The 27,881-nt window shown below is 44.7% G+C and overlaps 1 protein-coding gene across 2 annotated transcripts; it reads left to right on the top strand.

Moving 5' to 3' along the window:
• Positions 1-27,881, top strand: LOC114040586 (arf-GAP with dual PH domain-containing protein 2-like). Of its 2 annotated transcripts, none has more exons than XM_027858699.1 (10): positions 1-109; positions 723-817; positions 3,117-3,208; positions 7,564-7,643; positions 9,879-9,991; positions 11,493-11,639; positions 17,187-17,270; positions 22,460-22,522; positions 25,944-26,021; positions 27,272-27,881. In XM_027858699.1, exons 1-10 carry the CDS (start codon positions 16-18, stop codon positions 27,608-27,610), a joined length of 1,185 nt encoding a protein of 394 aa, XP_027714500.1. In that variant the 5' UTR covers positions 1-15; the 3' UTR covers positions 27,611-27,881. The 2 variants fall into 2 exon arrangements, with proteins under 2 accessions (XP_027714500.1, XP_027714499.1); XM_027858698.1 differs by having other exon boundaries at positions 723-853; positions 27,272-27,625.

Consider the following 27,881-nt stretch of genomic DNA (forward strand, 5'->3'; position numbering starts at 1 on the left):
AGCCCCCGGCGGGCGATGGGGGACCGGGAGCGCAACAAGAGGCGCTTGCTGGAGCTGCTGCGCGCGGCTGGCACCGGCAACGGGGTGTGCGCGGACTGCGGGGCGCCAGGTAAGAGACCCGGACACCTCGGGGCCCCAGGCGCGCCTGGCGATAGCCCACCCCCAGCCTGGACCATGAAGCCTCCCAGCAGTCGGACCCACACCCGGAGAGCCCTCAGTCTTGTCTTGCATCTGCCCACCCCAGCTCCCTTGTTTCCTCTGTGCTTTTCTACTGGCTCCCTGGCCCAAGCCCTCTTCACCCTCCTCACTCCGTTGGTATTTCCTAGCGCTGTCCTTCCTATCCCCGTAGAAGTGGACCTGTCAGTAGTTTGAGTCACCGTTCTTTCAGCGAGGCTGTTTAGCATTCAGTGAGACTCCTGCGCAGGTGAGGCGTCCACCTGTTGGAGGAAATGGGGCGAGGGAGGATTTTGAAGAAAGCAGGGTACTCCCTTAGAATGCTTTTTGAGAATTGGTGTTAGAGCCAGTAGCCCTGATTCCCAGACTCTGGCGCAAGGCTAGGTTTTCCTCCACGTGTCCATTAGACTGCACCAGCCCCTTCCCCACGCAGCCACGACAATCCATCCCTGCTCCCCAAAGTGCCAGCAGCAGCACTCTGGGCTATCCGTCTGCAGCTAAACCGCACCCCAATCCAGTTTTCTAGCTGTCCTCTCTTCCCCCTGCAGATCCTGACTGGGCCTCCTACAAGCTGGGGATTTTCATCTGCCTGAATTGCTCCGGAGTGCACCGGAACTTCCCTGAGATTAGTAAAGTGAAATCGGTTCGACTCGACTTTTGGGATGACAGTATCGTGGAGGTAGAAGGGGGAACGGGGCTAGAGAATCATAGTCGGAAAACTGTCGGAGGTGACGAGGACTCCCAGACTCTCTCCTTTTACAGCGGAGGAAACTGAGGCCGGGAGGGAAGCGATTTGCTCAAAGGAGCTTACGTTTTAATAGAGGAGTCCAGCAATCAGTCAAAAGCATGTGCATACCGCATGGTTCCATCCCAGATGCCTACACAGAAGGGAATTGAACCCAGGTCCCTTGCTTCCCAAGCCAGTGCTTTTCCCCACATCACCCCAAGAAACAAACACTGAACCCAGAGCAGCAGTGTTCAAGGCTGGCCCCCATATATTCCCATTTCTTAGATGTAACGATGATACTAATGGGCAGCCAGCCCTGGGGCTAATCTTCCTTTATCCCTGTTCAGGGACTGAGCCTCTGATTTCATTGGTATAGAGAACTCCTGGATGAGAAATTCCCTCTACCAAGACGGATCTCACTCCTTCTCTACAGCTTAGTCTTAGAGAGTTGCCTCGAGCACTGAAAGGTTAAATCGAGTCAACACAACCCCTAGTAAATCAGCATTTATTAAGCACTTATGTGTTTTGGCACGGTGCTAAGTGCTAGAGATAAAAAAAAAAGGCAAAAATAGTTTCTGCCTTCAAGGAACTTACATTGGAATTCGGAGCGAAGTCTGGCAGTCAAAAGCATGGGCATAAGATACTTACTGAGGTGGGTAAGTTAACCTTAGAGGGCAAGGTTCTAGCACTTGGCGGGGGACTAGGAAAGGCCTCCAGGGGAAGGTGGCATTTGAGCTGAGCCTTGAAGGAAGCCAGTGATTCAAGGGGGAGGAGAGTGAGAAAGGGGGTGTATTCTAGGCATAAGAAGCAGCTACATACAAAGGCGCTGAGATGCAATATGGAAAGGCATATGTATGTATTTAAGGAACATGTAGCTGGTCATTTTGGCAGGATCATAGAGTGAGTGGTGGAGGAGAGTAAAATATAAATAAGCCCGTCAGCATGTGTCCGGGAGGGACCTAGGGCCAGGTGTTCCTGGTTCAGCAGACAACTCTCTCCCATCGTCAGGCTGCCTCTCTCACAGAGGGTAGTGGTGGCCATAAAATCCCCAAATATCAGATAATTCCCCCAAATCTCTTTGACTGGGGAAATAGACCCCAGTCCTTTTTCCCAGGAAAATTTACCTCCTTGCAGCTCAGCTCAGGGTGATGTTAAAATGAGAATGCAAGATGCATTTTGGTATAGGAGACGGAAAGCTGTCCCGGAGTCAGGAAGACCTGAGTTCAAATACCATCTCTAACACATCTTGACATTGAGACTCTAAGCAAGTCACTTAAACTCTTAGTGCCCCAGGAAAACTCTCTAAGACTGTATGGTGAAGAGAAGCTGTCAAGCTGTATCAGTGAAGGGAATTTCCTAACCTGGGAGTTTCCTACAACAAAGAAATCACACACACACACACACACACACACACACACACACACACACACACACACACACTCTTGCATTTCCAGAGCTGTCGCATGCTTATGGCTAGGACGCTGTCCAGAAATGTGCTGGTTGGTAAGCAGCTAGCTGGGTGTTAAGATCCCCCAGGCAATACAGAAAGTGAGTGTGGATGATAGAGAGTTAACTGTGTCCATGGGCAGAGATTTTAACTGAAAGGTTGGCATTCGGTTCCTCCCAGCCTGGTCTGTGAGAGTCCAGCAGTAGCCACTGTTTTCAGCACCCTGGTGGTTTGCTTCAGGGTGCTACAAGATGTCAAAGCATCTGGGTCAAAACGGAAAAATCAGATGTGTGACGAATCCAAATGCCAAGCCCCCAAATGCTTCCCAGTGTTTGCAGGCATCTGCCTGATTCAATAACGTTGATCCTTCTGCTCTCCTGGAAGGCAACCCTGGCTGAGCCTGTTCTACCACTGTCCTAGCCAGCAGCATGCCAGGCTGGTCTCTCTGTCTGTCAAGTTGGTTCCCCAGTTGCCTGTGGCTAGAGCTCATTATTGCAGTCTAGATCCACCAGACTGATGGCCGAATTACCAGCAGTGGCTCTAGGACCAGGGCAGCAGCCTCTTCCCATGACCATGGTGCGCCTCCCTTGAAAGACAGGAATTTGTCTGCACTTGCTGTGGTTTCATTTCACATTTTAGGCTCTAAGATCATGCAGGGAAATGGGTGAGTGCAAGAGGCAGGCCGGAGGTGGGGGCTGGAGAGGAGGAAGGGCCCAGGCCCAGACGCTGATGCTGCCACCAGCCGCCAAGCTGACTTTTGTTTTTCAGTTCATGACACGAAACGGAAACCTCTGTTCCAAGGCAAAATATGAAGCAAAAGTCCCTGCTTTCTACTACATCCCCCAGTCTGAAGACTGCCTGTAAGTGGGGCTCTTTTAGGGTCTGAGCTGGTCTCCCTCCCATTACCATCATTCAAGTTAAAGAACTCCCAGTGCTTGACCTTCAGGCCTTCATGGGATCGTAGAGTTACAGCTGGAAGGATTTTGGAAAGCCATTGTGTTCAGCTCCCTCAGGCTGAGAAAGTTTAAATTATTCACCTAAGATTGCACAACTAATAAGTGTCTGAGGCAGGATTTGAACCCAGGTCTTCCCAACTTCAAGCCCAGTGCTTTATATTCACTACATCATTCTGATCTTCCTGCTCATTCATCTCTCCTTTTGTGACTTCTAATGTTTTTGCCCACGGAGAGAGCCTACGCTTGGCTGGCAGCTAATCTAACCAGAATTTAGGTCACAGAATCACAGAGAGTTGAAAAGCTCCTGTGCAGCCTTCTAATGCAACCTGTACAGGAAAGGAACCCCCAGGATGACCCCCCAGACAAGTGGTCCTCTAGCTTCTGCTTGAAGACCCACCAGGGAGGGTGAACCTGCTGATTCTTAAGGCAGCCTATTTATTCCAGCTCTAAATATAAATGTTTTTCCTGATATCAAGGCCAAAGTCTTCCAGGCGACTTCCTCTTTGGAGAGGCAGTGTGATCAAGGGGAAGTCTCACTGGCATGGCAGTCAGGAGTCTTGGGTTCTAGTCCTAGTTCCTTCATTAGTTTGTATGATCTTGGACAAGTCACCTCCCTTCTGAGGAAACTTCTGATTCCTTCCCTGAATTTGTATTAAATAGCCTCTGAGGTCCCTTCCAGCTCTGATAATTCCTTGTTCCAGAAGCAACTGGGCTGATTAGGAGTCAGGTGTGAGTGTTGGATGGGATGACTGGGTTGTGACTCCTCTCTCTTCTTAAAAACTTTTTAATTCCACTTCTATTTGCACGTTCAAGGCACATTTACTCCCGAGCAATAAGGTTTGGTTTCTTCCATTTCTTTTGGGGCATCCTTTGAGTAATTTCCTCTTCTGACTTAGGGATGAGTTCTTCCTTTTCAGTAAGTATCATATCATTATGATAAGGGGAACTCTTACGTGAGCTGAGTGATCCAGGATCCCTGTAAGTATACCTGTGCATTTTGGGAGCCTTACTAGTCTGGACAGGGTTAATGACAAGAGAACCCACATCCAAACCCTCTAGTTCTCCATCACGTTCTACATTTTTGAGCATATGCAGCAAGAACTCAACCCTCTTTTTGGGCCAACGACCACGGCTTACCAGAGCCACGCCTGTCAACTCCACTATCATACTGACGGAATGGAGTACCTTGATTCTTTAATGTCACCATCTTTCACATACTGGGTTCCTTTTCAGATGTGGAAACCCTTGAGGGCTTGGGTAGTTTCACAAGTGTTCTTAAAATGGACTTGAGATTTGACCCCCTTGACTTGCATGATTTTGTGAGATTCTCTGGACCTAGTGAGCATCTCACCATTTCAAATGCTTACCTAGGCTGGCTCAAGGGAAGAGCCAAGTTGCCTTTGCAAGAGACGGTACTGGGTGTGCCCCAAACTAAGCCTGGTTCCTGGGTAGCAGTCTACCTAGGTAGGTAGGCAAAAGTCAGGTTTCTGGACTTCCCAGTCTCCTAACTTTGGAATTGCAGAAGTAGAATGTAAACTCCCTGAGGTCAGGGACTCAGGGTTTTGTCTTTGCTGTTGCCTAGAACTGGTAGGCGTTCAATAAAGCGCTTGTTAAATTGAATTCAATTGAATTGAATTAAGAGAGTATTGAAACACAGCAAAAGGGTCTGGAATGTTCTAGGAGTGAGACATGGGTCCCAGAGGCCAGTCTCTCCATTCTAAGTACAGCCATCCTGTAACAATTTTTCATTTGTATGTTCATCATTTTGCATAGTACTTGGAATGTAGGAAGCACTTAAAAAATGTTTTCCCATCCATTCCAGATGAAACGCCTCCCCTATGTTCCTCATGGCATTGTTGTAAGAATCAAATAAGGTGTGAAAGCTCTTTGAAAATGGCAACATGATAGATATAAATATGAACATACTTGGTACAGTATGCAGATAGATGCAGATAGATACAGATACATAGGGGAAGTCAGGTGGTGCAGTGGATAGAGCACTGGACATGGAGTCAGGAAGACCTAAGTTCAAATCCAACCTCAGACACTCACTAGCTATGTGACCCTGGGCAAGTAATTTATCCTCTGTTTGCCTCAGTTTCCTCATCAGTAAAATGGGGATAATAATAGGACTTCTTTTACGTGCTCACTATATTCCAAGCACTATGCTAAGTAATGAACATACATATGAAAAATTGAGACAGTCCCTGCCCTCAAGGAGCTCACATTCTAATTAGGAGACAAAGCACATACAAGAAGACTTATATTCATGTTCTCTTCATGAAAGGACGAGGCCAGAAAATACTTGGGTAGGGAAAGTAGCGAGGAAGAAGGCAAGGTCCTGAGAACCTGGGGGAGCAATGTCAGGGCAGATGGTTCCCTGCCAAGAGGACAGTGTGTCCAAGAGTTAAGAGTAGAATGGGGTTTGGGCATATCTCCAACAGAGATGTAGGGTATGTAGGGGGTCAGAATCCAGCTGGTAGTGGAAGAAGCAAATCCACGTAATGGTCATCATTTTGCTTGCCTTCTCAATGGGTAGGGGAGGGGCTGCAGTGAGTGAGAGAATTTGGAACTAAAAATATAAAAAGAAGGGGCAGCTAGGTGGTGCAGTGGATAGAGCACCAGCCCTGGAGTCAGGAGGACCTGAGTTCAAATCCGGCCTCAGACACTTGACACTTGCTAGCTGTGTGACCCTGGGCAAGTCGCTTAACCCCATTGCCTAGCCAATATATATATATTTATATACATATACATATGTATATATATATAATCCTAAAAAATAAACATTTAAAAAAACCATAAAAAAGAAAATGCAAATATTTAAAAGCAAGGAGTTAGACTAAGTGACCTTTAAGACCCTTCAGCTGTAAATGCATGATTCTAGCTCAGGCTCAACAGGCTCAGAGAGACAAACCATTTGCCCAAGGTCACACAGCTAGGAAGCTCAAAACTAGAACCTAGATGCCTAGACTGTGTCTCCCTGTGCCCAATAAACAGAGGCATAGAATTAGTCAGCCAACAAGTATTTATTAAGCGCCTACTGTGTGCCATGCACTGTACTAAGAGATGGTAAAACAAACAAAGAAATCCAGCACTGCCCTCCGGGAGCATCCATTCTAATGGGGGAGACCACATGCTGCAGAAATGGCAGATCTTGTGGCAGGCGCAAAGTCTCACCCCAGGAACTTAGCTTTCTTATTCAAGGCAACAGTCCCAAGATAGCAAAGCAGCTAGTGCCCTTTCCTAGAGAGGGAGTGAGAAACAGTAGCCTGAGTGCCGGAGGGCGTTGCCTAGGGCTGTTGTTTTAGAGGCAGCAGAGGTAGGTTAAGGGGGTGGGATATGCCCAGATACCTTTGAGAAGGTTTTGAACCCATCTCTAGTCCTTACTCCTTAACCTCAAAATCAAGTCAACAAGCATTTATTAAATACCTACTATGTGCTAAACACTGAACTAAGCTCTAGGGATACAAAGAAAGGCAAAATCAGTCCTTGCCCTCAAGGATCTCTCAGTCTAATTAATGTGAGATAAAACATGCAAATAATTATGTGCAAATAACATATATGTGTATATATGCACACCTTTGTATCACAAACATATATATTCATATGTATGCATATACATATATAATTGGATATGATCAAAAGGGGTTAGAAAGTTGAGGACATTTTAAACTGCTTTGGAAAAACCCCAAAGAAATCCACTAAACACTTTAAAAGCCCAAGTCCGGGACCCAGGGCTGGTCTTCTTTCAATATTTACCCAAGAAATCCTTGCTAAATCCGTGGCCAGCCTGGACACAGCACTTCCCACCACCACAAACACCCAGGTCTTGGGATGACTTCTTAGTTCTAGAATCTGAGTTTCACATCAATGAGAGCTCTAATCCTGAGAGCTTATCCTCTCTCTTTCTCTCTCTCTTTCTCTCTCTCTGTTTGTGTATTCTTTTTCCAGAAGGTAGAGGTGACATTGTCAGGAAGATGCTCTTGGACTCCTGTCACAGCCCGTAGAGTGAGCACGGACTCAGCAAGCTTAATTGTCTAAATTCCAATGCCTTTTTGAGGGTTTAAACAGTTTAGGGGAGTCAGGGTCCCTGCTTTACCAACCAGGGATTATTTGGAGGAGGGAGCCTAGTACCAGCCTCGTATAAGGCTGTACCTCTGGTTTCCATCCAGCTATAGGAATTTCATCAAGAGCTTAATTTTCCTGTGGAAAAAAATGCTGCAGACCCAGCTAACTAACCACAGCCTTTCTCTCTTCAGGGTCTTAAAGGAGCAATGGATCCGAGCCAAATATGAAAGACAGGAGTTTGTGGCTGGCAGCCTCACCTGGACCATCTCTGGTAAGGCAGATTCTATTGCTGAAGTTTGTGTTTTAATGGGCACAAGAAAATATGACTCCAGTGTCACGAGCAGAATTTTAACAGAGGGGTGCTGGCTCCCCAGTTATGTTTTACATATAGATAAGAGATTCAGGGCAGAAAGAGTCCTTAAAGGTGACATAGTCCAATTCCTTCATTTTATAGAGGTCCTGTGATTTCACTCATATAGGGAAATTCTGGATGAGAAAATTTACTTTGTATCCATCAGTAGCAGATCAGAACCTGCTCTATAAGTTATTGTATGAGAGAACTTCATGGGACACCGAAAAGTTAAGTGACTTACCCAGGATCATACATTTAGAAGGGACCTTAGAGGCCAATGAATCCAATTGCCTCCATTTTACAGATGAGGAAACTGAGTCCCAGAAAGAGTAAAAGGCTTACCCAGAGTCACACAGCCAGGTTGTGATTATTGATTGGCTGGTTACGATTGCCAAATCAGTGTAGTCAGCTCTCAGTTACCTGGTGCCAACACAGATACTACAGAACTCCAATTCCAGAGAGCCTGGCACAGAGGACCACACAGTGAACCCAGCATAGGTTCAAGCTTTGGCACTACTGCTTATTTGCTATGGGCTTGGGCACGCTTCTTAGTCTCTCCAAAGCTCAGTTTAGTCATCTGTAAAATGGAGATAATGCCGGGCCACCTACCTCACAAAGAGGGATCAAATCAAATGAATCGAGCTTCTTTAGGGCTCTGAAACCATAAACTGCTGTGTGTTTGAGCTGTTGTCCCCAGAAAGGCCTGGGTTCAAGTCCTGCCTGACTCAAAATGGCTATGTGACCTTGATCAAGTCCTTGTCCAAAACTTGTCAAAGGCAACTTGCTATGTTGCAGAGAAGGTATTGACTTGCATCGGTAGAGCAAGTTTCCTCACTTGGTCATTTCCTTTACTAATGAAATCATAGGTCCAGTCCTTAGCCTTAGTCCTATTAGGTCACTATGGTTAGACCATAGAATGTGTTAATCAGGATTATATAAATTGATATATGATACTTTGGGATAGCCAGCCGGGGATTTTCTGTCCATAGGATTAAAGCTCAAGAGCTGAAAGGGATCTCTAGTTCAACCCTTAAATTTTACAGATGAGGAAACTGAGGCCCAGAGAAATAAAATTGCTTTCCTAAACCACACAGAGAATCATAACTCCAGAGCTGGAAGAGACCAGCCCTCTGGTGGCTCTGATGGCTCAGAAGCTTCTGTAAAACAAACAAACAAACACATTTGTTTGTTTATTTTTCCAACTTCCTGCTATAGCTACTTGCTACAGCTAATTCACAAACGAAATAACCCATATGTGGATAATAAAACTGCATCTGATTTGGTGGATCCTTGGGAAAAGGGGTCAGGAATGACTCTTCTCACTCAGGCCAGAGGCCCTTAACTTGGAACCCCCGGGGTATGGTGTCCCTAATGGCTTGGGACATCCAGCATCTATCACAGCTCTCATCGATGCCGATGGTGATCTCATCCTGTTTGCCTTTCTTGTGAGTACATTTCCACATTCCTCCAGAGAAGATCTCTCCAACATTCTGTAGGCCTCCTACCTCCTTGACCATCTCACGGATAGTTCTGTAGTCTGTCAGGCAGTCCATCTGATGATCCTGGCTCTCCTTGATATTGTCTTTTACGCCCTCTTTTAGGCTTGTGTGTGCTGTCAGTCTCCTCTCTGCCTTCCACTGGCATCACCCACACTTTGGATTATTTGGAGAACAATAATGAGGATAGCTGATACTTAAATGGCTCTTTGGGGTTGACAAAGCTCTTTATGTATATCATTTCTTCTGATCCTGATTACGATTCCATGAGGGGGGTACTACTGGTATTACTATCCTCCTTATTCTACAGATCAAGAAACTGAGGCTGAGAGTTGAATGAGTCGGTCATCCATGGTCACACACATGTTAAGTGTCAGAGACTGAATTTGGATCAATTAATCAATCAACAAGTAGTTATAAAATGCCAGGTTCTGTTTTAGGCGAAGAGCATACTTTCTAATGCAGGTCTCACCTGAGTTCAAATCCCTTGCTCCTTCCGCCATATTCTCAACAACATTTGGTTGTTGAGCTCAAGGGAGCAGCCTCTGGTCTTGTTGAACTGAAGTAACCAAATCGATCCAGGGATTCTTTGGTGAGGGGATTTAGGAGTGGCACCAGAGGTACTGATGGGTCTGTTTCTCATCTTTGTTGATTAAAGACAACCGAGAAGGGCTCCTATGGAAACGGGGAAGGGACAATGGGCAGTATCTGAAGAGGAAGTTTGTCCTTTTGGCAAGAGAAGGCTTTTTGAAATACTACACCAAAGAAGAGGTAAGTGTTACTGTTGGTTCTAACAGGTTGGAATAGAGCTCTGAACCTGGGGGTTATGAACTTGTTTTTTAAAAAAATATTTCAATAACTGCATTTCAGTGTAATTGGTTTCCTTTGTAATTCTATGTATTATGCTTTGTGCATTTAAAAAACGTTGTTTTGAGAAGGGGAGCATAGACATCATTGGATTGCCAAAGCAATCTATGGTATACACACACACACACACACACACACACACACACACACACACAAAGGTTAAGAACCCCTGGGTTAGGTCAATAGGGTCAACCATTATCCCAATAGAGGGCTCAACTGTAGCCAGTTGTACCCTAGCACCAAGGGTATTTTTAGACAACAGCAATGAATGAAAAGCAGTTATTAAGCTCTTACTATGTCTTTAGAGCAGGGATAGACAATTGAGGCAGTCCCTGCTTTCAAAGAGCCCACATTTTAATTAAAGGAGATAATACATAAAGGGGAGCAGTTAGGCACAGTGGATAGAGCACTGGTCATGGAGTCAGGAAGACCTGAATTCAAATCCAGCCTCAGATACTTACTAGCTGTGTGACTGTTGGCAAGTCACTTAATCCTGTTTGCCTCAGTTTCCTCATCTGTAAAATGAGCTGGAGAAGGAAATAGCAATCCACTCCAGTAAAGAAAACCCCAAATGGGGCCACGAAGAGTTGGACATGACTAAAAAATGGCTGAACAATAACACATAGAGGGGAGCTCATTCTCATATTCAGTTTATGGAAGATGAAAAGATCAAGAAGTACATGAGCTAGCAGGACAGATGGTAAGGCCCAAAGGACCTTGGGGAGCAAGGGTGGTCCGCATCCAGCTGACAATGTAAATGGCAAATCTTTAAATAGAGGAAGCTGGACTAGGTGGTCTCCAAGGTCCCTCTCACTCTAAAGCTATGGTCCCAAGATCCCACTTTACCAATGAAGAAAATGGCTCAGAGAGGTTGAACCATTTGCCCAAGGTCACAGAGTTAGGAAGTGTTAGACCCAGAGCTGGAGCCAAGGTCTCCTGATGCCTAGACCGTATCTCCTTGGTTCAACGAGCAGGGGCAGAGCCAGTCAGTAAGCATTTATTAAGAACTTATTATGTGCCAGGCACAGTGCTGAGTGCTGGGGATACAAAGGCAACATCGGACCCTGTCCTCGTGCAGTGTACATTCTTATGGGAGTGGCAACATGAATACAGATAGGTACGGGCAAGGTACCCGAAAAATAGACAGGACCTAACCCTGGAAGGGAAAGCTCTAGCAGCTGGGGTGGCTGGGTTGGATATGTGAGACGGTGAGTATTTGTGTTGAACTAGGAGCTGAGAGGCATTGGATGGATAAGGCCACCATGCTGCCTATCACTCTCCTTTCATTCATTCATCTATTCATTCAACAAACACTTATTAAGCACCTACTGTGTACTGAGCATTAGGGAACAGCTTCTAGTCTAGTAAAGGGATTGTTGCTGCAGGATGATTGTTTTTCTTTCAGGGAAAAGCACCCAAAGCCATCATCAGCATAAAGGACTTGAATGCCACATTTCAGACAGAGAAGATAGGAAACCCCCATGGGCTGCAGATCACCTACAAGAGAGATGGCCATACCAGGAACCTCTTCGTATATCATGAGAGTGGGAAGGTAAATAGCCCAGAGCCCCCAGCTTCTCTGTTAGGATACCAGACCCAGGGTCCTCTGGCTGACTAATGTCATTTCTATTCTTAATCATTCTCCTCTGTGCCTTGACATTCTCCCTACGTGGATGAAAGGCATTACCTTAACTAATCTCCAGCCACTAAATCTGTAGTGGCATCAAAACAAGGCAGACCAAAGACCAGGCAACCCCAGGGGCTGGTTTTTTTAGGTAGCAATGGATCACAAAGGGGAAATCAGTTAGTGTGAGGGAGTCCTGGGGGTTCGGGGAGTCCATGGAGGGCAGAGAATCTGGGTTCGGTGCAAGAGTGGTGGTGGATGAGAAGCCCAGTCAGAGAAATTGGGGGAGAGAAGTGGGTACCTTGGTCCCAAATGTAGTGAAACAGTCCAGGTTGAGAGGTCCAGGAGATCAGCATGAGCATAGAGGGACAGGCAGGGAGCAAAGGGCCAAACATAGAGGTGGAGATAGAGTCTGGTCTGTAGTTTGGGGACCAGGCAACAGAGAGTCTAGCATGGGTGGGGAACCTGTGACCTCAAGGCCACATGTGGCCCTCTAGGTCCTCAAGTGCAGCCCTTTGACTGAATCCAAACTTCACAGAACAAATCCCCTTAATTAAAGGATTAGCTGTGTAAAACTCAGACTCGGTCAAAAGGTTGTACCCAAGGACCTAAAAGGCCACATGCAGCCTTGAAGCCATAGGTTCCACACTCCTAGAAAAGAGAGGCTAAGCAAGGGACCAGCCCCTGTTTTAAAAAGTCCTGGGAAGGACCAAACAGGCAAGACTGTTCAGATCTTGGCTCTGCTACTATCTGTGAGACCTTAGATAAGTCACCTGATCTCTCTTTGCCTCCTTTTAATCATCTACAAAATGGGGATATTTGTTCAATCTACCTCACCTTGGGAGAGTCAAATAATAGAATTCTGTAAAGCATTTTTTTTGTTTTTATTTTTTTATTTTTAGGCAAATGGGGTTAAGTGACTTGCCCAGGGTCACACAGCTAGTAAGTGTCAAGTGTTTGGCCTGAGGCCGGATTTGAACTCAAGTCCTCCTGATTTCAGGGCCAGTGCTCTATCCACTGCGCCACCTAGCTGCCTCCTGTAAAGTATTTTGTAAAATTTAAAGTGTTACATAAATGCCAGCTCTCATCTTTATTACTATCAGCAACAGGGTGATGAGTACCAGTTGCAGGGCAGGGCTTATCTGTTTTAGGTTTTCGGCTCCCTGCTTCTTGGTGTGGACAGTCACAGGGTTGGCCAATAGGTGAAGGCTTCCAGAGAAAGGCAGAAATCTACAGAATCCAGATGTTCTTTCTTGATTGGTAGCCAAAAAAAGAGGAGGAGGGGGCCCTCCAGGAATCCCAACACCTGCCATGTCAGAGGTTGCCCTGTCCCCGTCATAGGAACACAGATTGAGGGGCATTTGGTGGGGTGGAGAGACCAGCCTTGAAATCAAAAAGACCTGGGTGCATATCCTTCCTTTGACACATTCTAGCTTCATGACCCTGGGCAAGTCACTTTAACTTTTCAGGGTAAAGGCAACAAGATTAAGTCCCAGAAAAGGGTATGGCATCTTCACTGGTAGAGGGAATTTCCAAACTGGAAATTCCCTATGCTAATAAAATCACAGGTATGGATCTACCCAATGGTGTGTTGGTAAATGTTTAACAGCTGGTTCTTCAGGAAAAAAAAATGTACACAGGAAACACTCTTCAGTTTACTCTTTGTTATTACCATTTTTTTCATCATTTTATTAAGTCTTGACAATCAACAATAACAAAAAAACAAATCAAGGCCTGGTTTGTATTGTTTAGCAATTTCTGAGGCGTAAAGGCTCACCTGGACAATTCAACCATTGACTGTGGTGAGCTGGTTGGAGTTGTTTCAAGGAACCACAAAAAGAATCCAAGTTAAATTCGAAAAGAGCCTTGAGAGGTCATCTAATGGAACCCCTGATTTTACAGAGGGACAAATTGAGGTCCAGGGGAGTGAAACATCTTCTCCAATACCACCCAGTGGGTAGGTAGGACCAAGATTAGGAGCTAAGGTCTTCTGGCTCCAAATCCAAGGCTCTTTCCATGCACCCCTCATTTCTCACAGTGTGATTGGAGCAGTTCTGACAATGGCCACCAAGCCTAGCCTCATCCCGAATAACAGCCTGAACAAGATGGGTCTCCAATATCCCCTGGCACCTCACCGTAGGTACTCTAGCTCTGTACTTTCCAAATACCTTGTTTTTGCTGTCTGTGCAGCCCACTTCTAGAGGCACAGTCACTCAGCTGATAAGTATTTACCAATCACTTCTTAGGTGCCAGGCACCTGGTAAACCTAGGGAAAGAAAGGGAAAAACATGGTCCCTACCCTTAAGGAACTATACCTTCCAATGGCGTAGATAATATGCAAACAACTACGTACATATAGTATATGCACAGATGAAATGGAAAGCATTTTTGAGGTGTCAGTAACATTTTGGCTGTTCGTGTTATATACTGTGAAAGGATTGGCATGGATGCTAATAGTCCCATGATCAAGACCAGTCTTTTTTTTTTTTAAAACCTATTTTTATTTTGAACTTAATAAATCTGCCCCCCCCACCCAGGTACCCTCCCCCTTTCCCCCACCCTGGATATTCTCATATATAGAACAAAAAAAGATTATTGTACATAAAGCTGAAGGTCTTCATTACATACAGCTTGCTTTTCTTTTTAAATATATTATTAGGTCAACCTGTAGCTTTCAAAGCTATCCTGCTTGTTTGTGCTTCTCTCCAGTCTTTTGTTCCCTGTGTTTTTTATCTCAATAATCCTCTTTTTTTTCTTTTTAAGGCTACTCTGGCCATGCAAGTCAACTGTACTTTATTTTATTTTTTTTATTTTTAGGCAGTTGGGGTTAAGTGACTTGTCCAGGGTCACACAGCTAGTGTCAAATGTTTGGTCTGAGGCCCAATTTGAACTCAGGTCCTCCTGACTTCAGGGCCGGTGTTCTATCGACTGCGCCACCTACCTGCCCCTCAACTGTATTTTAGATTAGGCTCGTGAGATGTTCTGATGTTTTAATTTGGTCGAAAATACCAGGAATTTATTAAGTATCTACTATGAGGCAGACCCTCTGCTAGATGCTGGCATTACGAAGATGAAGGCAGGGGATGTAGGCAAAGAAGCATAATCCAAGGTGAAATGTGATAGGAGCAAAGGAGGGACCCAGAGCGCTCCAAGGCAATTTCAGGCAGGAGAGACACTTTCACCTGGGATGGAGGAAGATTTTATGAAGGAGGTGATTGAACTTCAAAGAGGGGAGGATGTCAACAAAAAGAGATGAGAAAGATGTGAATTCTAGACAAGGGGAAGGACCTTTGGAAGTGCACGGAAGCAGCAGGGCAGAGGGATACGACAGCCTAGTTTAGGTAGAATGGACGGTAGATACGGGGGAATAATGTGAAATAAGGCTGGAAAGATAGATTGTAGAGAGCCTTCAACACCCAGGGGAGAAGTTCATATGTTATCCTTGAGTCAACAGGGATCCACTGAAGGGTTGTGAGCAGCTCTGTGCTTCAGGAAGACAGTCTGGTCAATAAATGTGAAGGGTGGATTGAGAGGGTTTGGAGACCATTGAGAAAGACAAAAAAGAATGATGGTGAGGGCCTTAACCTAGGTGGTAGCTCTGAATAGAGAGGAGACAGATGTAAGAGAGTGTGAAAGCAGAGTTGTGACTTAGCAACCTCTTGGATAATAGTGAGGGAAGAATTAAGGTAGATAGGACCGTGCAGTGAGCATGGGGAGAGACCTCAGGGTCAGCTAGTCCAATGGTGTCAAACTCAAATAGAAAGGATCAGAGGCCACTAAAGCATACACTAGAGTCCCTGAGGTCACATATTGGGTTAGAAAACCACATATTAATATTATTTTTATTTATTTTGTTAACTATTTCCCCATTACATTTTAATCTGGTTCTGGTCATACCCCAAAGCATTTTGGGCTGGGTGGGGCTGTTTGACCCCTGTGGTCTAGTCTAATCTCCTCATTTTACAGATAATGAAACCGAAGCCTAATCAAATTAAATGATTTGTCCAAAAGGTTTTGGAGTAGTAAGTAGCAGAATCTGAATTTGAACTCAGATCCATGATTTTCCCCCCTATTGCAAACTTCAAGGTTGACCATCTCCTCCCATGTTGATGCTTATTACCTCCACTTTCTTACCTTCTGCTCACTCCGAGACACTTCACTGAAACTGCTCCTTTCAAAGTTGCCAGTGATCTCCTCATGGCCAATCCAGTGGATTTTTTAAAGTCTTCGTTGTTCTTGACTTCTCTGCACCGTTGGTCATCCTCTCTTCCTGGACATCCTCTTGGGGTTTCTTGACACTTGTCTTTCTACCTGTCCGACTACTCCATTTCCTTTGCTGGATCATCGTCCAAGCATCGCATCTCATCCCCTATCTATGGGTATACCAAACACGCTCTGAGGTTTTGTCTTAGAGCCCCCTCTTTTTTTCTACCGCTCCATCCTCTCTCTGAGTGATCTCATCAACTCCCATGGTTCCATTAGCATCTCTGTGTAGATGACTTGACTCCCAGATCTCTGTATCCAGCCTTGGGCTTTTTCCTGAGCTCCAATCTTGTGTCACCAGCTACCCAGTGGACATTTCCCACTCTGGCATCTCAAACTCAGCATATCCAATGCAAAGCTCATTCTCTTTCCCTCTGATCTCTTGTCTCTTTCTATTATGTTTCTGTTTCTATTAAGAGCATTCCTAGGCACCTAGGTTTATAACTTTGGAATCATCCTTATTCCTTACTCTCCCTTACCCAACATTACAATCAGTTACCAAGACTTGTTGACCCTACTTGCTGATGGATGTGATATATTACATCTTTCTCCTCTCACATAGCTACCACCCTAGTCCAATTCCTCATTACCTCTCCTCAGAATCATAATTGGGATCCCTGCCTCAAGCTCCTCCCTGCTCCAACCTACCCTCCACACAGCTACCAAAGTGATTTTCCTCAAGTGCATGTTTTTCCCTGTCACTCCTCTCCTCAATAAACTCCAGTGGCTCCCCATTGACTCTAGGATCCAATATAAGTTGCTCTTTACCTCAACCTTTTATAATTTCTATTTTTGTTTAAGTTTTATAATGTGTATAACTACTAGCACAACAATTTATATGCATAAATTTATAAATGTAATATACATAATTTATAAATGAGTAAACATATATACAATATATATTTTTTAATGATAGGAATAGATGATGAAAAATATTTGGAGAATGCAAATGCAGAGGACTTTTTCTTGGAGTTTAGTGGTGAAGCAGGGACACAATGCCTTGAGTGTGAGACAAGATTTTATAGAATAAGAGAAATCTAAGCATGCTCAGGCAGGGGGAAAGGAGCTGAGTGTTGCATGGCTGAGTAGGGAGCACATGACTGATACTCTTTATCAGCCAGGAAACCAATCTAATCTTCACTCCCCAAATGTAGGGAGCCTGCCTCCTCACTTTACTAACTGCCTTGACCCTATTTTTACGTATTTCCGTAGGAGATAGTGGATTGGTTCAATGCCCTCCGAGCCGCCCGTCTACACTACCTGAAAACAGCCTTTCCTGAGCTCCCAGAGTCTGAGGTGAGCTACATGAGGGTTCTGATTTCAATGGACTCTTCCACACTCCTGCTCTCCCCACATGCTGCAATCTTTAGTTTTCTCTTGAGTCTCAATCCTCTGGAGCAGAGACGTGTTTGCACCCAGTCTTCTATGCAAAGGGAAGAGGGAAGAAATTCCTGTACTTCGGACTTCCAGAACACCCCAGCCCTTCATTATATCAAGATAGGACTGGAACTGGGATTTCATTAATATAGGGAACTCCCAGGGAGGAAACTCCCTCTACTAGTTGCTTAGAGTACTGAAGGCCACACCACCAGGACATGTCAAAGGTAGGACTCGAATCCAGATCTGCCCAGCTTCAAGGTCAGCTCTTTCTCCATTATACCTTGCTGGAAGGGTATGCTACAGCCAGCTCAAACTAGAGAGAGCCTGATTGTTAAATTATTCAGTGTGAACATTGACATTTTGGAAATTGGTAAATGCTATAGATCAAGGTTTGATTTCTTGTTTTGTTGATTGTCTAGACTTAAGAAAGTGATGGGAAAAAGGAGAAATAATGAAACTTAAATCTGTTGTGTTTACATTTCTCTCCTTGCCTGCCCCCAGCTGGTTGTTAAACATTTACTACCATACCCCTGCTATTTTGCCTTTCATACCAAAATGTGCCCCCAAAACATTTTTAATTAATTATTTATTTTAAAGATTATTTTCTTTTTAAATTTTGAGTTCCAAATTCTTTCCCTCCCTCCCATTCCTTCTCCCATCCACAGAGACGGCAAACAATATATCAGTTACACATGTGAAAACATATTTATATATTAGCCGTATTTTTTTTAAAAAGCAAGAAAAAATGAGAAAATTGTACTTCAATATGCACTCAGTTCATCAGTTCTCTCCCTGGAGGTGAATAGCATTTTTCATCATGAGCCCTTTGGAGTTGTCTTGGGTCATTGCATTAATCAGAGCAGCCAAGTGTTTCATAATTGATCATCATTACAACATTGCTTTTACTGTGCACAATGATCTCCCGGTTCTTCTCACTTGGCTTTGTATCAGTTTGTTCAGGTCTTAACATATCCAAAATGTCCCTCTTAAACAAATGAGTAATGGCACAAAACAGAATGTGAAAAATGCATTTGGATCAGAGCTCTGAATGGTGTGGGGACCTCTGGATGAAAAGATTCCCTCTACCAGTAGAGGGCGGCACTTGTGATGCACCGTGGAGTCTTAGAGTCCCCTGGGTGATGGAGATGTTAAATGACTTGCCTAGGATCACACAGCAAGTTTGTACCAGAGGCAAGACTTGAATCAAGTCTTCCTGACTCTGAGGCCAGCTTTCTGTTGACTGGGCTATAGCCACTGTCTCTGATGCTAAAGGTAAACAACATGGTGTGGTATTTCTGAGTAGGTAAAGGTTACTTAAGGCTGAGAAATCAAAGAAGACATCATGCAGGAGATCATAAAACATAGGATGTGTTTCAGGGATGCTGACTTATCCCCATTTCATAGCATGCTGTTTGTCTGGGAGAGATGGAGATGTGATAAAGGGGAGTGCAGAGAGAGGAGTCTGGGAAAGGAAGTTGGGGCTAGATCACAGAGGGCCCTGAATGCCAAGCTAAAGAGTTTGACCTTGATTCAGTAGGCAATGGGAAACCGTTGATAGCTTTTGAATAGGAGAATGACATCATGAAGAGTATACTTTAGGGAGACTGATTTAACAGCTGGTTATTATTCCCTTATCCCACCCAGCTTTCATTCAGTTTTACATTTAGTTCTCAAAATAACCCTATGAGAATGGTAGGACGGGTATCATTCTCCCCATTTCACAGAATAAGAAATTAAGTCTCAGCAGTTACACAGTGTGGGGTTGTGGAATGAATGCTTCATTTGGAGTCAGATGAGGACCTTACTGGTTATGTGACCAGGGGCAGGTCACTTTCCCCACCTCAGCACTTCAATCTGGCTTTTATGAGAATAGGACCAATTGGCTCGAAATCTGTGTAGGGCTAGGGTTAGAACCCAAGGCCATCCATTCAATTCAATAAGCATGTGTGCCTACTCTGTGCCTGTGGTACTGTGGTAGGTGCTGGGTCTGCCCCTGACCTCTGGGAGTTTCCATTCTGGTGGAACAGATGGGCCTTTGCCTCCTGGCATCCCACCTGGGTAGCATGCAAGCCATGACATCACCTTCCCGATGTCATGGTCTTCTTCCAGAATGAAGGACAAACAACAACCATGTGCCCAGGTAGGCAGGCTGGATTGTCTCTGTTATAACTGAAACAGGAAGGAACAGGACAGATCTGACTCCTCTATCTTCAGTTGCCTGGTGTCCAGCTGTCTTTTTAAGGAAGGAGTTGACTGGGACACAGACTGAGATGGGGTCAGAAACAGGAAGAATGTGCCGGACTGAGGGTTTGGACAAAGAAGGGTGGGGAGAGGGAGGGAAAAAGTGGAAGGGGCGGTGCTAAATGCTGGAACTGGGGCTTTGAAAACAAGCCAAACATTTCTTTGGAGTGGGTAAAATGGAAGTATTTTCCATTGTGATTATGAGTGGAGATAGGAGGGCTTCTGAACTGATGAAATGAAAGGGGTGTACGTTGTTGGGCCTTGGGCCTGGGAGCCCACACTCCCCTCTTGCAGGGTTTTCTGTGCATTTCAGGCCAGTGGGATCGCTTTGAAAGACCATAGCAGGACAAAGTGGGGCAGCTAGGGAGTGCCACAGGGTACAGAGCACCAGGCTTGGCGTTAGGAAGACTCATCTTCATGAGTTCAAATCTAGCCTCAGACACTTCCTAGCTGGGTGACCTTGGGCTGGTCACTTCACCCTATTTGCTTCAGTTCCTCATCTGTAAAATGAGCTGGGGAAGAAAATGGCAAACCACTCCAGGACCTCTGCCAAGAAAATCCCAAACGGGGTCACAGAGAGTTGGACATGCCTGGAAAAGACTCAGCAGCAACAAACAGAACAAAGTACAAATGCTTAGCCTTATTTGACCTGAAGTGGCTTTCAAAATGTTGCTGACCCAACAGTAGGAAGTTAGTCATTGGGCAGCATTCTCATTCCCATCCTTTCCCTCAACCATCTTAATCCTTTATCTTCCCCCCCCCCCCCCCCAGCCCTCATCTCCTCCTCTCCCTTCCAGGCTTTTCCTGTCCTTGGGGCCTATTATCCCAAATAGTTATCTGAGCCTGATTTAGAATGGTGAAGCATTAGCTCACTTCTACATTATTTAGCCCGATTCTCTCATTTTAGAGAGACTGAAACTGACCTATAGATGGGTCAAGCAACCGTCCCGAGGTTACACTGTTAGATTGTACCAGAACAAGGACTTGAATTCAGGTCTTCTGACCTTCTAAGGCCAATGATCTTTTCACCAAACCATGTCCATTGGATTACAGATTTAGTACCAGAAGGCACCTGAGAGATCACTTTGTCCAGCCCTCTCATTTGGAAACTGAGATCCCAGGAGGTATCAAATGCCTTGCCCAAGGTCACAGGGATAATGAATGGCCTAGCCAGGATTTCAGTCCTCTGTGACTCAAAACTTAATGCTCTTTATTTTAAAAAATGAGAAAACATATTACAATGCTTTACAAACCTTAAAGGGCTATATAATGTAGTTATTTAAAAATATTTTATTGTTATATTTTGTTTTTAATATCACCTACATTTCCTCCTGCTTCTGCTCCCTCTCAGAGAGCTGTCCCTTAAAACAAAATTTGTTTTAAAAAAGAGGAAGAGAAAAATATTAGTAAAACCAATTAATACATCCCTCTCCGTTCCAAAAAAAAAAAAATCAGATGTCATATGCCATGTTCCTCACCCATGGACACCCACCTCTTAAATGAATTGCTCTTTTAATCATGATGCAGGGCCTTTGCATCCTTCCTTGGACCTGCATCCTCCTCCATAGTTCCATGCATGATGTCAGGCATGATCCTAGCAGCCTTATTCATCTCCTTGATCAATTTCCCTCCACCAGCCAACTACCATTGTTGGACCTTCACTGTTCATTGTTGAGTCTTAGGTGACAAATCTCAGTTTTCAGTTCTCAGTGTTCCTCATCTCAGAACCCTCACTTCTGCTCTGCAGAGGCAGCTCCTCTGAGCTCTCCTGTTCCCTGGCTCCTCCTTGTTCTCTCCTTCTTCTGCCAGACCATGCACTTGAGCTCAGGACCATAAACTCTTTTCCCCTCTCCCTTTCTGCTTTGTGTAGTCTCTGAAGTTTGAAGGGGACTCATGAGATTCAAGAATTTGTCCAGATTTTTCCTATAGTCTCAGATGGTAAACTGTTGTTTGAATAGGGTGTCAGCCTGAGGGAAAGCCGGTGGTGGTGTTGTGGATAGAATGAAGACACAGGGAGACAGGAAGACAGTGGTACAAATCTTGCCTTTAGCACTTACTGGTTGTATGACCCTGGGCAAGTCATATGACTTCTATAGACCTCAATTTTTTCATCTTTAAAATGAGGGCAGTAGACCTGTTGGCCTCTGAGAAAGATCATTGGATTTGGCCACTAGGAGATCATTGGTGTCTTTGGAGAGAGTAGTTTTGGTAGAATGATGAGGTCAGAAATCAAACTGTAAGGTGTTAAGAAGAAAGTAAGAGGAAAAGGAGTGCAGGCTTCTGTTGTTGATAGACTTTTTGAGGAGTTTAGCTACAGAGGGCAGAAGAGATATAGGGTCAAGTGAGAGTTTTTCGAGGATGGGAGAGACATGGCCATGGTTGTAGGCAGTAGGGAGAGAGCCAGTAAGGGAGAGATTGAAAATACATTGTAAGAGTGTGGCATAGGAGTAATCTCATGCCATGAGTGTAAGATAGCTTGTACTTTTCATCTGACTTTCCCAGCATCTCTCACAAAGGTTGGTAGATAGGGCTAAAAAGAGTCAGCAAGATGCTTCGGACATGGCCCTTTACTCCTACAACTTCCCCAGACAGAGAAGACAGAGAGCTCTTCTATGAGGAGCTGGAAAGGTATCCTATCTATGCTACCTGACAGTGATTCTGTTTCAGTAGTAATATTGCAATCCCTCATGCTCCAAATATAATCCTGTGGATAACAAACATACCTTCTTCCCCATTCTAGACTTCCCTTTGGTTATGAGTTCAAATGCAAGCTTGATAACATATTGTGGTGGGTGGGCTTCAAACTGGAGTGGGCCATGCTGGATGGGGCAGGAAATCAGTGTTTACCTCTCTTTCCATCCTAGCTCCTGCCTCACATCACCAGGAATTACCTCAAACAAGGCTACATGGAAAAGACTGGCCCAAAGGTATGCTCTTGGGCGGGGAGGACAGGGAGATCTAGTATTGTTGGGGAGAGAGGCTTGGGAGGTGGTTGGGGGAGGTAGGAGGGAGGCACCTTTTTAAATCAGTTTGTCGTGGGTGTCTTAGATGAAGAGCCCTGGTGAAGACACTCCCCCCCCCCCCCAAAAAACAGTGTTATCTGAACTCTCGAAGACAAAGTGAAAAGTTAGACACGTCTCTTCACCTCAGTCTAATTATTAACAGCTAGCATTTATACAGTCCTTTAAGGATTACAAAACATTTTATAAATAGAATCTTATTTTATCCTCACAACAGCTTGAGGACAGGGGCTATTATTATCCCATTTTACAGATGGGCAAACTGAGGCAGCCGGAGGTTATACGATTTGCTCAGGGTTTATACAACTAGTGTCTGAGGGCAGATTTCAACTTAGGGCTTCCTAACTCCAGGTTGAGCACTCTATCTACCTTACCACCTAGCTGCCACCCTTCCTCTCAACCCCTATTTCTGGGCAATCACAAGTAAACAATAAAATCTCTTGGCAGTGATATCAGTCATTCAACAAGCATTTATTAAGACCTACTATGAGCCAGATACTAGGAGATACAAAGACCGAGATGAAATTCTCCCTGCCCTCTAGCAGCTTACATTCAGTTTTGGGGAAACAATGTGCACGCATATTACTATATGCAAAATAAATAGAAGATAATTTTGAAGGAGCACCACTCTTGCAGAAGTAGAGAAAGAACATAGCCCCTATCCCATTCTACTGTTAGATTAGGCTGACTTATTTCCAAGCAGCTAAAAACAGCAAGTCCATTGTATTCAGATTTAAGTAACTTCAAACTTAAGAAAATAGCCCACAAACTTAATAATAATAACTCACACTTACATAGCCCTTTGAGGTTTGCACAGCACTGTACAATACATTATCTCATTTGATCTTCATGGCCTCCCAGTGAAGCTGATGCTGTTATTCCCACTTTACAGAGAAGGACACTGAGGCTCATTGAGATCAAGGGATTTCCCTAGGGTCACAGAGCTAATAAGAGTCAGAGGCAGGATTCAAAAACAGGTCTTCCTCATTCCTAGTCCACTCTGCCACACTGCCCAAATACACATATGCTAGATATAAAGACCCACTTGTACACGTATGTGTGTATAGGCTTACACATAGCTCTTTTTCTTTCCTCTGTTCTTGGGGACCCTGTATCTGGTTTACAGAGGGAAAAAACAGGCTCCTCAGACTCCTTTTTTGACTGTCCCCAATGACTCAGAGGTACTACATCATCCCCCAGACCCACAGCCTGCACGCTAGAATGGTTTGGGGCTGGGGCTGAGTTCCATTCAAGGACTAGACTTTTGTCCTCCTGAGCAGTTGACTTGTCTGATTTTTCAGGCTTCCCTTTTCTCAGACATCTTGCCCACAACCTGAAAAAGGGAAATGTCTGTTTCCTGATGAAAGGGTTACGTCCTAGCTTCTAGACCACAGCTCAGAAAGAGAGAGAGAGGCGCTTTTCTCTCTAGGAGGGGATGGCGGAGGTGGGTGTGTGGTGGTGGCTACGTTTTCTTTTTAAAAAATTTCAGTCAACAAAAATCTGCTTTCTCTCCTTCCCTCTCACTCACCCCCATTGAGAAAGAAGGAGAAACAAAATCCCCATTTCAAAAATGTATTGTTAAGCAAAACAAATTTGCATGTTGCCCATATATATTTGCACTGAGTTTATCACCTCTCTATCAGGAGGTGAGTGATTCATCGTGAGCCCTCTGGAGTCATGCTTGGTCATTATGTTAATGAGAGTTGCTAAGTCTTTCAAATTCATTTGTCTTGTAGTACAAATTGTTCTCCTGGCTCTGCTCATCTCACTCTGCATCAGTTCATACAACTCTTCCTAGGTTTCTCTAAAACCATCCCTGTCATCGTTTCTTATAGCTAGGATAGAGCATCAGGCCTGGAGTCAGGAAGACCTAAGTTCAAATCCAGCCTCAGACACTTACTACCTGTGTGACCCTGGGCAAATTACTTAATCCTGTTTGCTTCAGGATTCCTCATCTGTAAAATGAGCTGGAGAAGGAAATGGCAAGCCACTTCAGTATCTTTGCCAAGAAAACCCCAAATGGGGTTACAAAGAGTCAGACACGACCGAAATGACTGAATAACAACAACAATAGCATTCCATAACATTCATATACCACAACTTGTTCAATCATCTCCCAGTTGATGGAGATATCTCTCCAGTTTCCAGTTCTTTGCCAATATAAAAATAGTTGCTATAAATTCTTTTGCCCAACTGAATTCTTTTCCTCTCTCTTTGATCTCTTTGGAGTTTAGATCTAGTAGGAGTATCACTGGGTCAAAGGATATGTACAATTTAATAACTTTTTGGGCACATTTTCAAATTAGTTTCCAGAAATACTGGCCCAGTTTCTAGCTCTCCCAATAATGCATTGATATAGCCATTTTCCCATAGTCCCTCCAGCATTTGTCATTTTCCTTTTTGGTCAAAAAGCCTACATTTTCAGAGCCTGAGGAGACCTATCAGGGAGGGGACATGACTGAGGGAGCTATAGGGTCTTCAACCTGTGGGAAAAACAGGAATAGAAAAGAATTGTGGGGATGGCTCTTATCAACTTAGTGGGGTTTCTCTACAAATCCCTTTTTTAATGTTCCCTCCCCCACATGAACGGACTTTTGCTATATCAGGAGAGTAAGAGAGCAAGGCCATGTGAGGGAACTAGGGAATGAGGGAACTAGGAGGAAGGGCTGATTTCTTCCCAATTTACTTTCCACCATCATGAGTCCAAGGAAAGTTCTTGATAGTAGGGACTGCTCCATCCTTAGCCTAGTGCCTGGCACATAGTAGGCACTTAACAAATGCTTGTTGATTGATTAATTGGAAGAAGGGGTTCTGGAGTGAGTACAGTGGAAAAACTAATGGAGTTGCAGTCAGAGACCTGAGTTCAAATTCCATCTCTTCCCCTTATAACCTATTGATTTGGGGCAAGTCACTTTGCCTCTCAGTGCCTCATTTTCCTCATCTGTAAAAATGAGGAGCTAGATTCTGTCCTATAAGATCCCTTCCAGCTCTAAATCTATGATCCCATGGTTCTTCCAGAAGTCAGGGAGAGATAATCTATACTGTTTGATCTTTCCTAGGAGGTATTTGGAGGGGGAAAAGAAGCATCAACATGCCAGTCCCCTGAATGCTCTTCCCATTGACATCCTAGGGAAGTCCCTAGCCTGTTTGGGGGACTGGCATTCTGCATGGGCTCAGTCCACGTCTGGTTTGTGACTTCTGGCCTTGGGAGGTGCTCGTCACCCCATCCTCTGTGATAAAGAGGTTCATTGTCTCTGCGTCTCCCTTCCTCTTTCTGTTTATCTGTCTCTGTCTCTCTCTGATGATATAATCTGTCTCTGTCTCGTAGCAGAGAGAAGCCTTTAAGAAACGGTGGTTCGCTCTTGACCCTCAGGAGAGGAGGCTGCTGTATTACAAGAACCCATTGGTAAGGGACAATTGTGTTGACTCAAAGGGAGCTCCAGCCCCCAAAGGGAAGTGTGGAATCTAGTGTGGACAATGACTGTAATTTACATAGGGAATGCCAGTTTACTAAAGGATGTGGAAATACATGTTAGAGAGTTATCTCGTTCAGCCTTCTGTTTCTGGGTAGACGTGCTCCCGAATTATCTAAGACCAATGGACAGCTCCATCCTTGGTTGTTCATTCTAGGGTCAGATATGTCTTTCCTTCTCTGTATCTAACCTAAATCCTTCCTGCTACAGCTCAATGAGCCTGCTTCTTTTTTGTTGTTGTTACCATCATAACCTCTGGAATTAGTTGTTCTCTGGTTCAAGGATTCTCAGCTTTTTTCTGTCTCCAGACCCTTGGCTTTCAGCAAACCTTCTTGTTCCCCCATTCAATATGAAAAGAAATAAATTCTATATTTTCCCATGTATATGCAGATAAAAATATTAATTTTTTCTAAAAAAACTTTATTCGGTACATAACATTTTATGGTATCATCGAGTTGTTCTCCCTCTAATCTACAATTCCCCCCCCCCCCCCCGCCGGCCACTAATACTCCTAATTTTAGGATGGTCCCTATACTCCCTTGACAAGCTTCTGGTACTCCCTGGAAGTCCTGTACTCTAGGTTAGGAATGCTTATCCTGGATGCAAATCATTCATTTTCCAAATCTTCACCTTACCCGGAAACAGAGAAATCAGCAATTTTTATACTCTGTGGCAAATCCAAATTCAGCCGAGGTGGATAAGGAGGATAAGGAAGAGGGACCTTGGACCTTGGGACATAAGACACTATGGTGGGAGAGACTCTTGACACACTTCTGTGAGAGGGAGACACATAGTCTAGGACACTGTGAGGTTATTACTGGGGAGTCCAGCAGGGAGGGATATGGTCTCTAGGACTAATTATTTATGTTAATGAGATGCTAAGATTGGTAGTTCCTATCTGATAAAGGTGCTCGAGGTCTATGCTTTCTAAATTTTGGTACCCTGGGAAGAAAACAAAAACAAAAAGTCTCACTTGTCCCACCCTAGTTATGGCTTCAAGTCGGGCTGCTGCTTGATCATGTTCTGGGGCGCCCAGCAAAAAATATCTGGAAGACCCTTAAATCCATTGGGAAAAGAGGAAGAAGATGAGCTCTAAGGGAGAGTCCTCCCGTAGGGCCACAGCAACGCAGGGCGACGGTTGCCTCCGTGTCATTCACTTCCCCACCTGCTTTTCTCCTTCCAGGACGCATTTGAGCAGGGTCAGGTTTTTATTGGGAGCAAGGAGCATGGGTATGAGATCCATAATGAACTCCCGAAGGGCATCCGGGGGAACCGATGGAAGGCTGGCATCACCATCATCACCCCAGAGCGAAGATTTGTCTTCGCCTGTCCCAACGACAAGGAACAAAAGGAATGGCTGGAGAGTTTACAACACGTCCTGGCCCTCCCCATGACTGCCCTCAGTCCTCATGGTAAGACCCACAAAATCATAGACGTCCACATAGAGCTAGAGGGGGCCTCAGAAGCCATTCGGTCCAATCTCCATTTTACAAGTGGAGGAAACTGCGGACCAGGGAAGTGAAATTATTTGTTCAAAGTCACACAGGCAACAAAATGTCACGTTTGGATTTTTTTCTTAGAATTTCCTTCCAGCCACCTGGGGACTTTCCCAGGATGCCAGGACACTAAACGAGGTCAGGGTCTCTGCCATCACTGCTGTTTCTCTTGTTCTGTCCCTGAAAAGTACAGGTCCCACCCCTCCAGAGGAGTCAATGCTGCTCATTCTGGAGGAATGTCACCACCACTGACTCAAAGGTGGTTGTTGGTCCCCGCCTTTCCCAATCCACCAGATC

The sequence above is a fragment of the Vombatus ursinus genome, unplaced genomic scaffold (assembly GCF_900497805.2).
Source record: "Vombatus ursinus unplaced genomic scaffold, bare-nosed wombat genome assembly UNPS02013708.1, whole genome shotgun sequence".
NCBI classification, from domain to species: Eukaryota; Metazoa; Chordata; class Mammalia; order Diprotodontia; family Vombatidae; genus Vombatus; species Vombatus ursinus.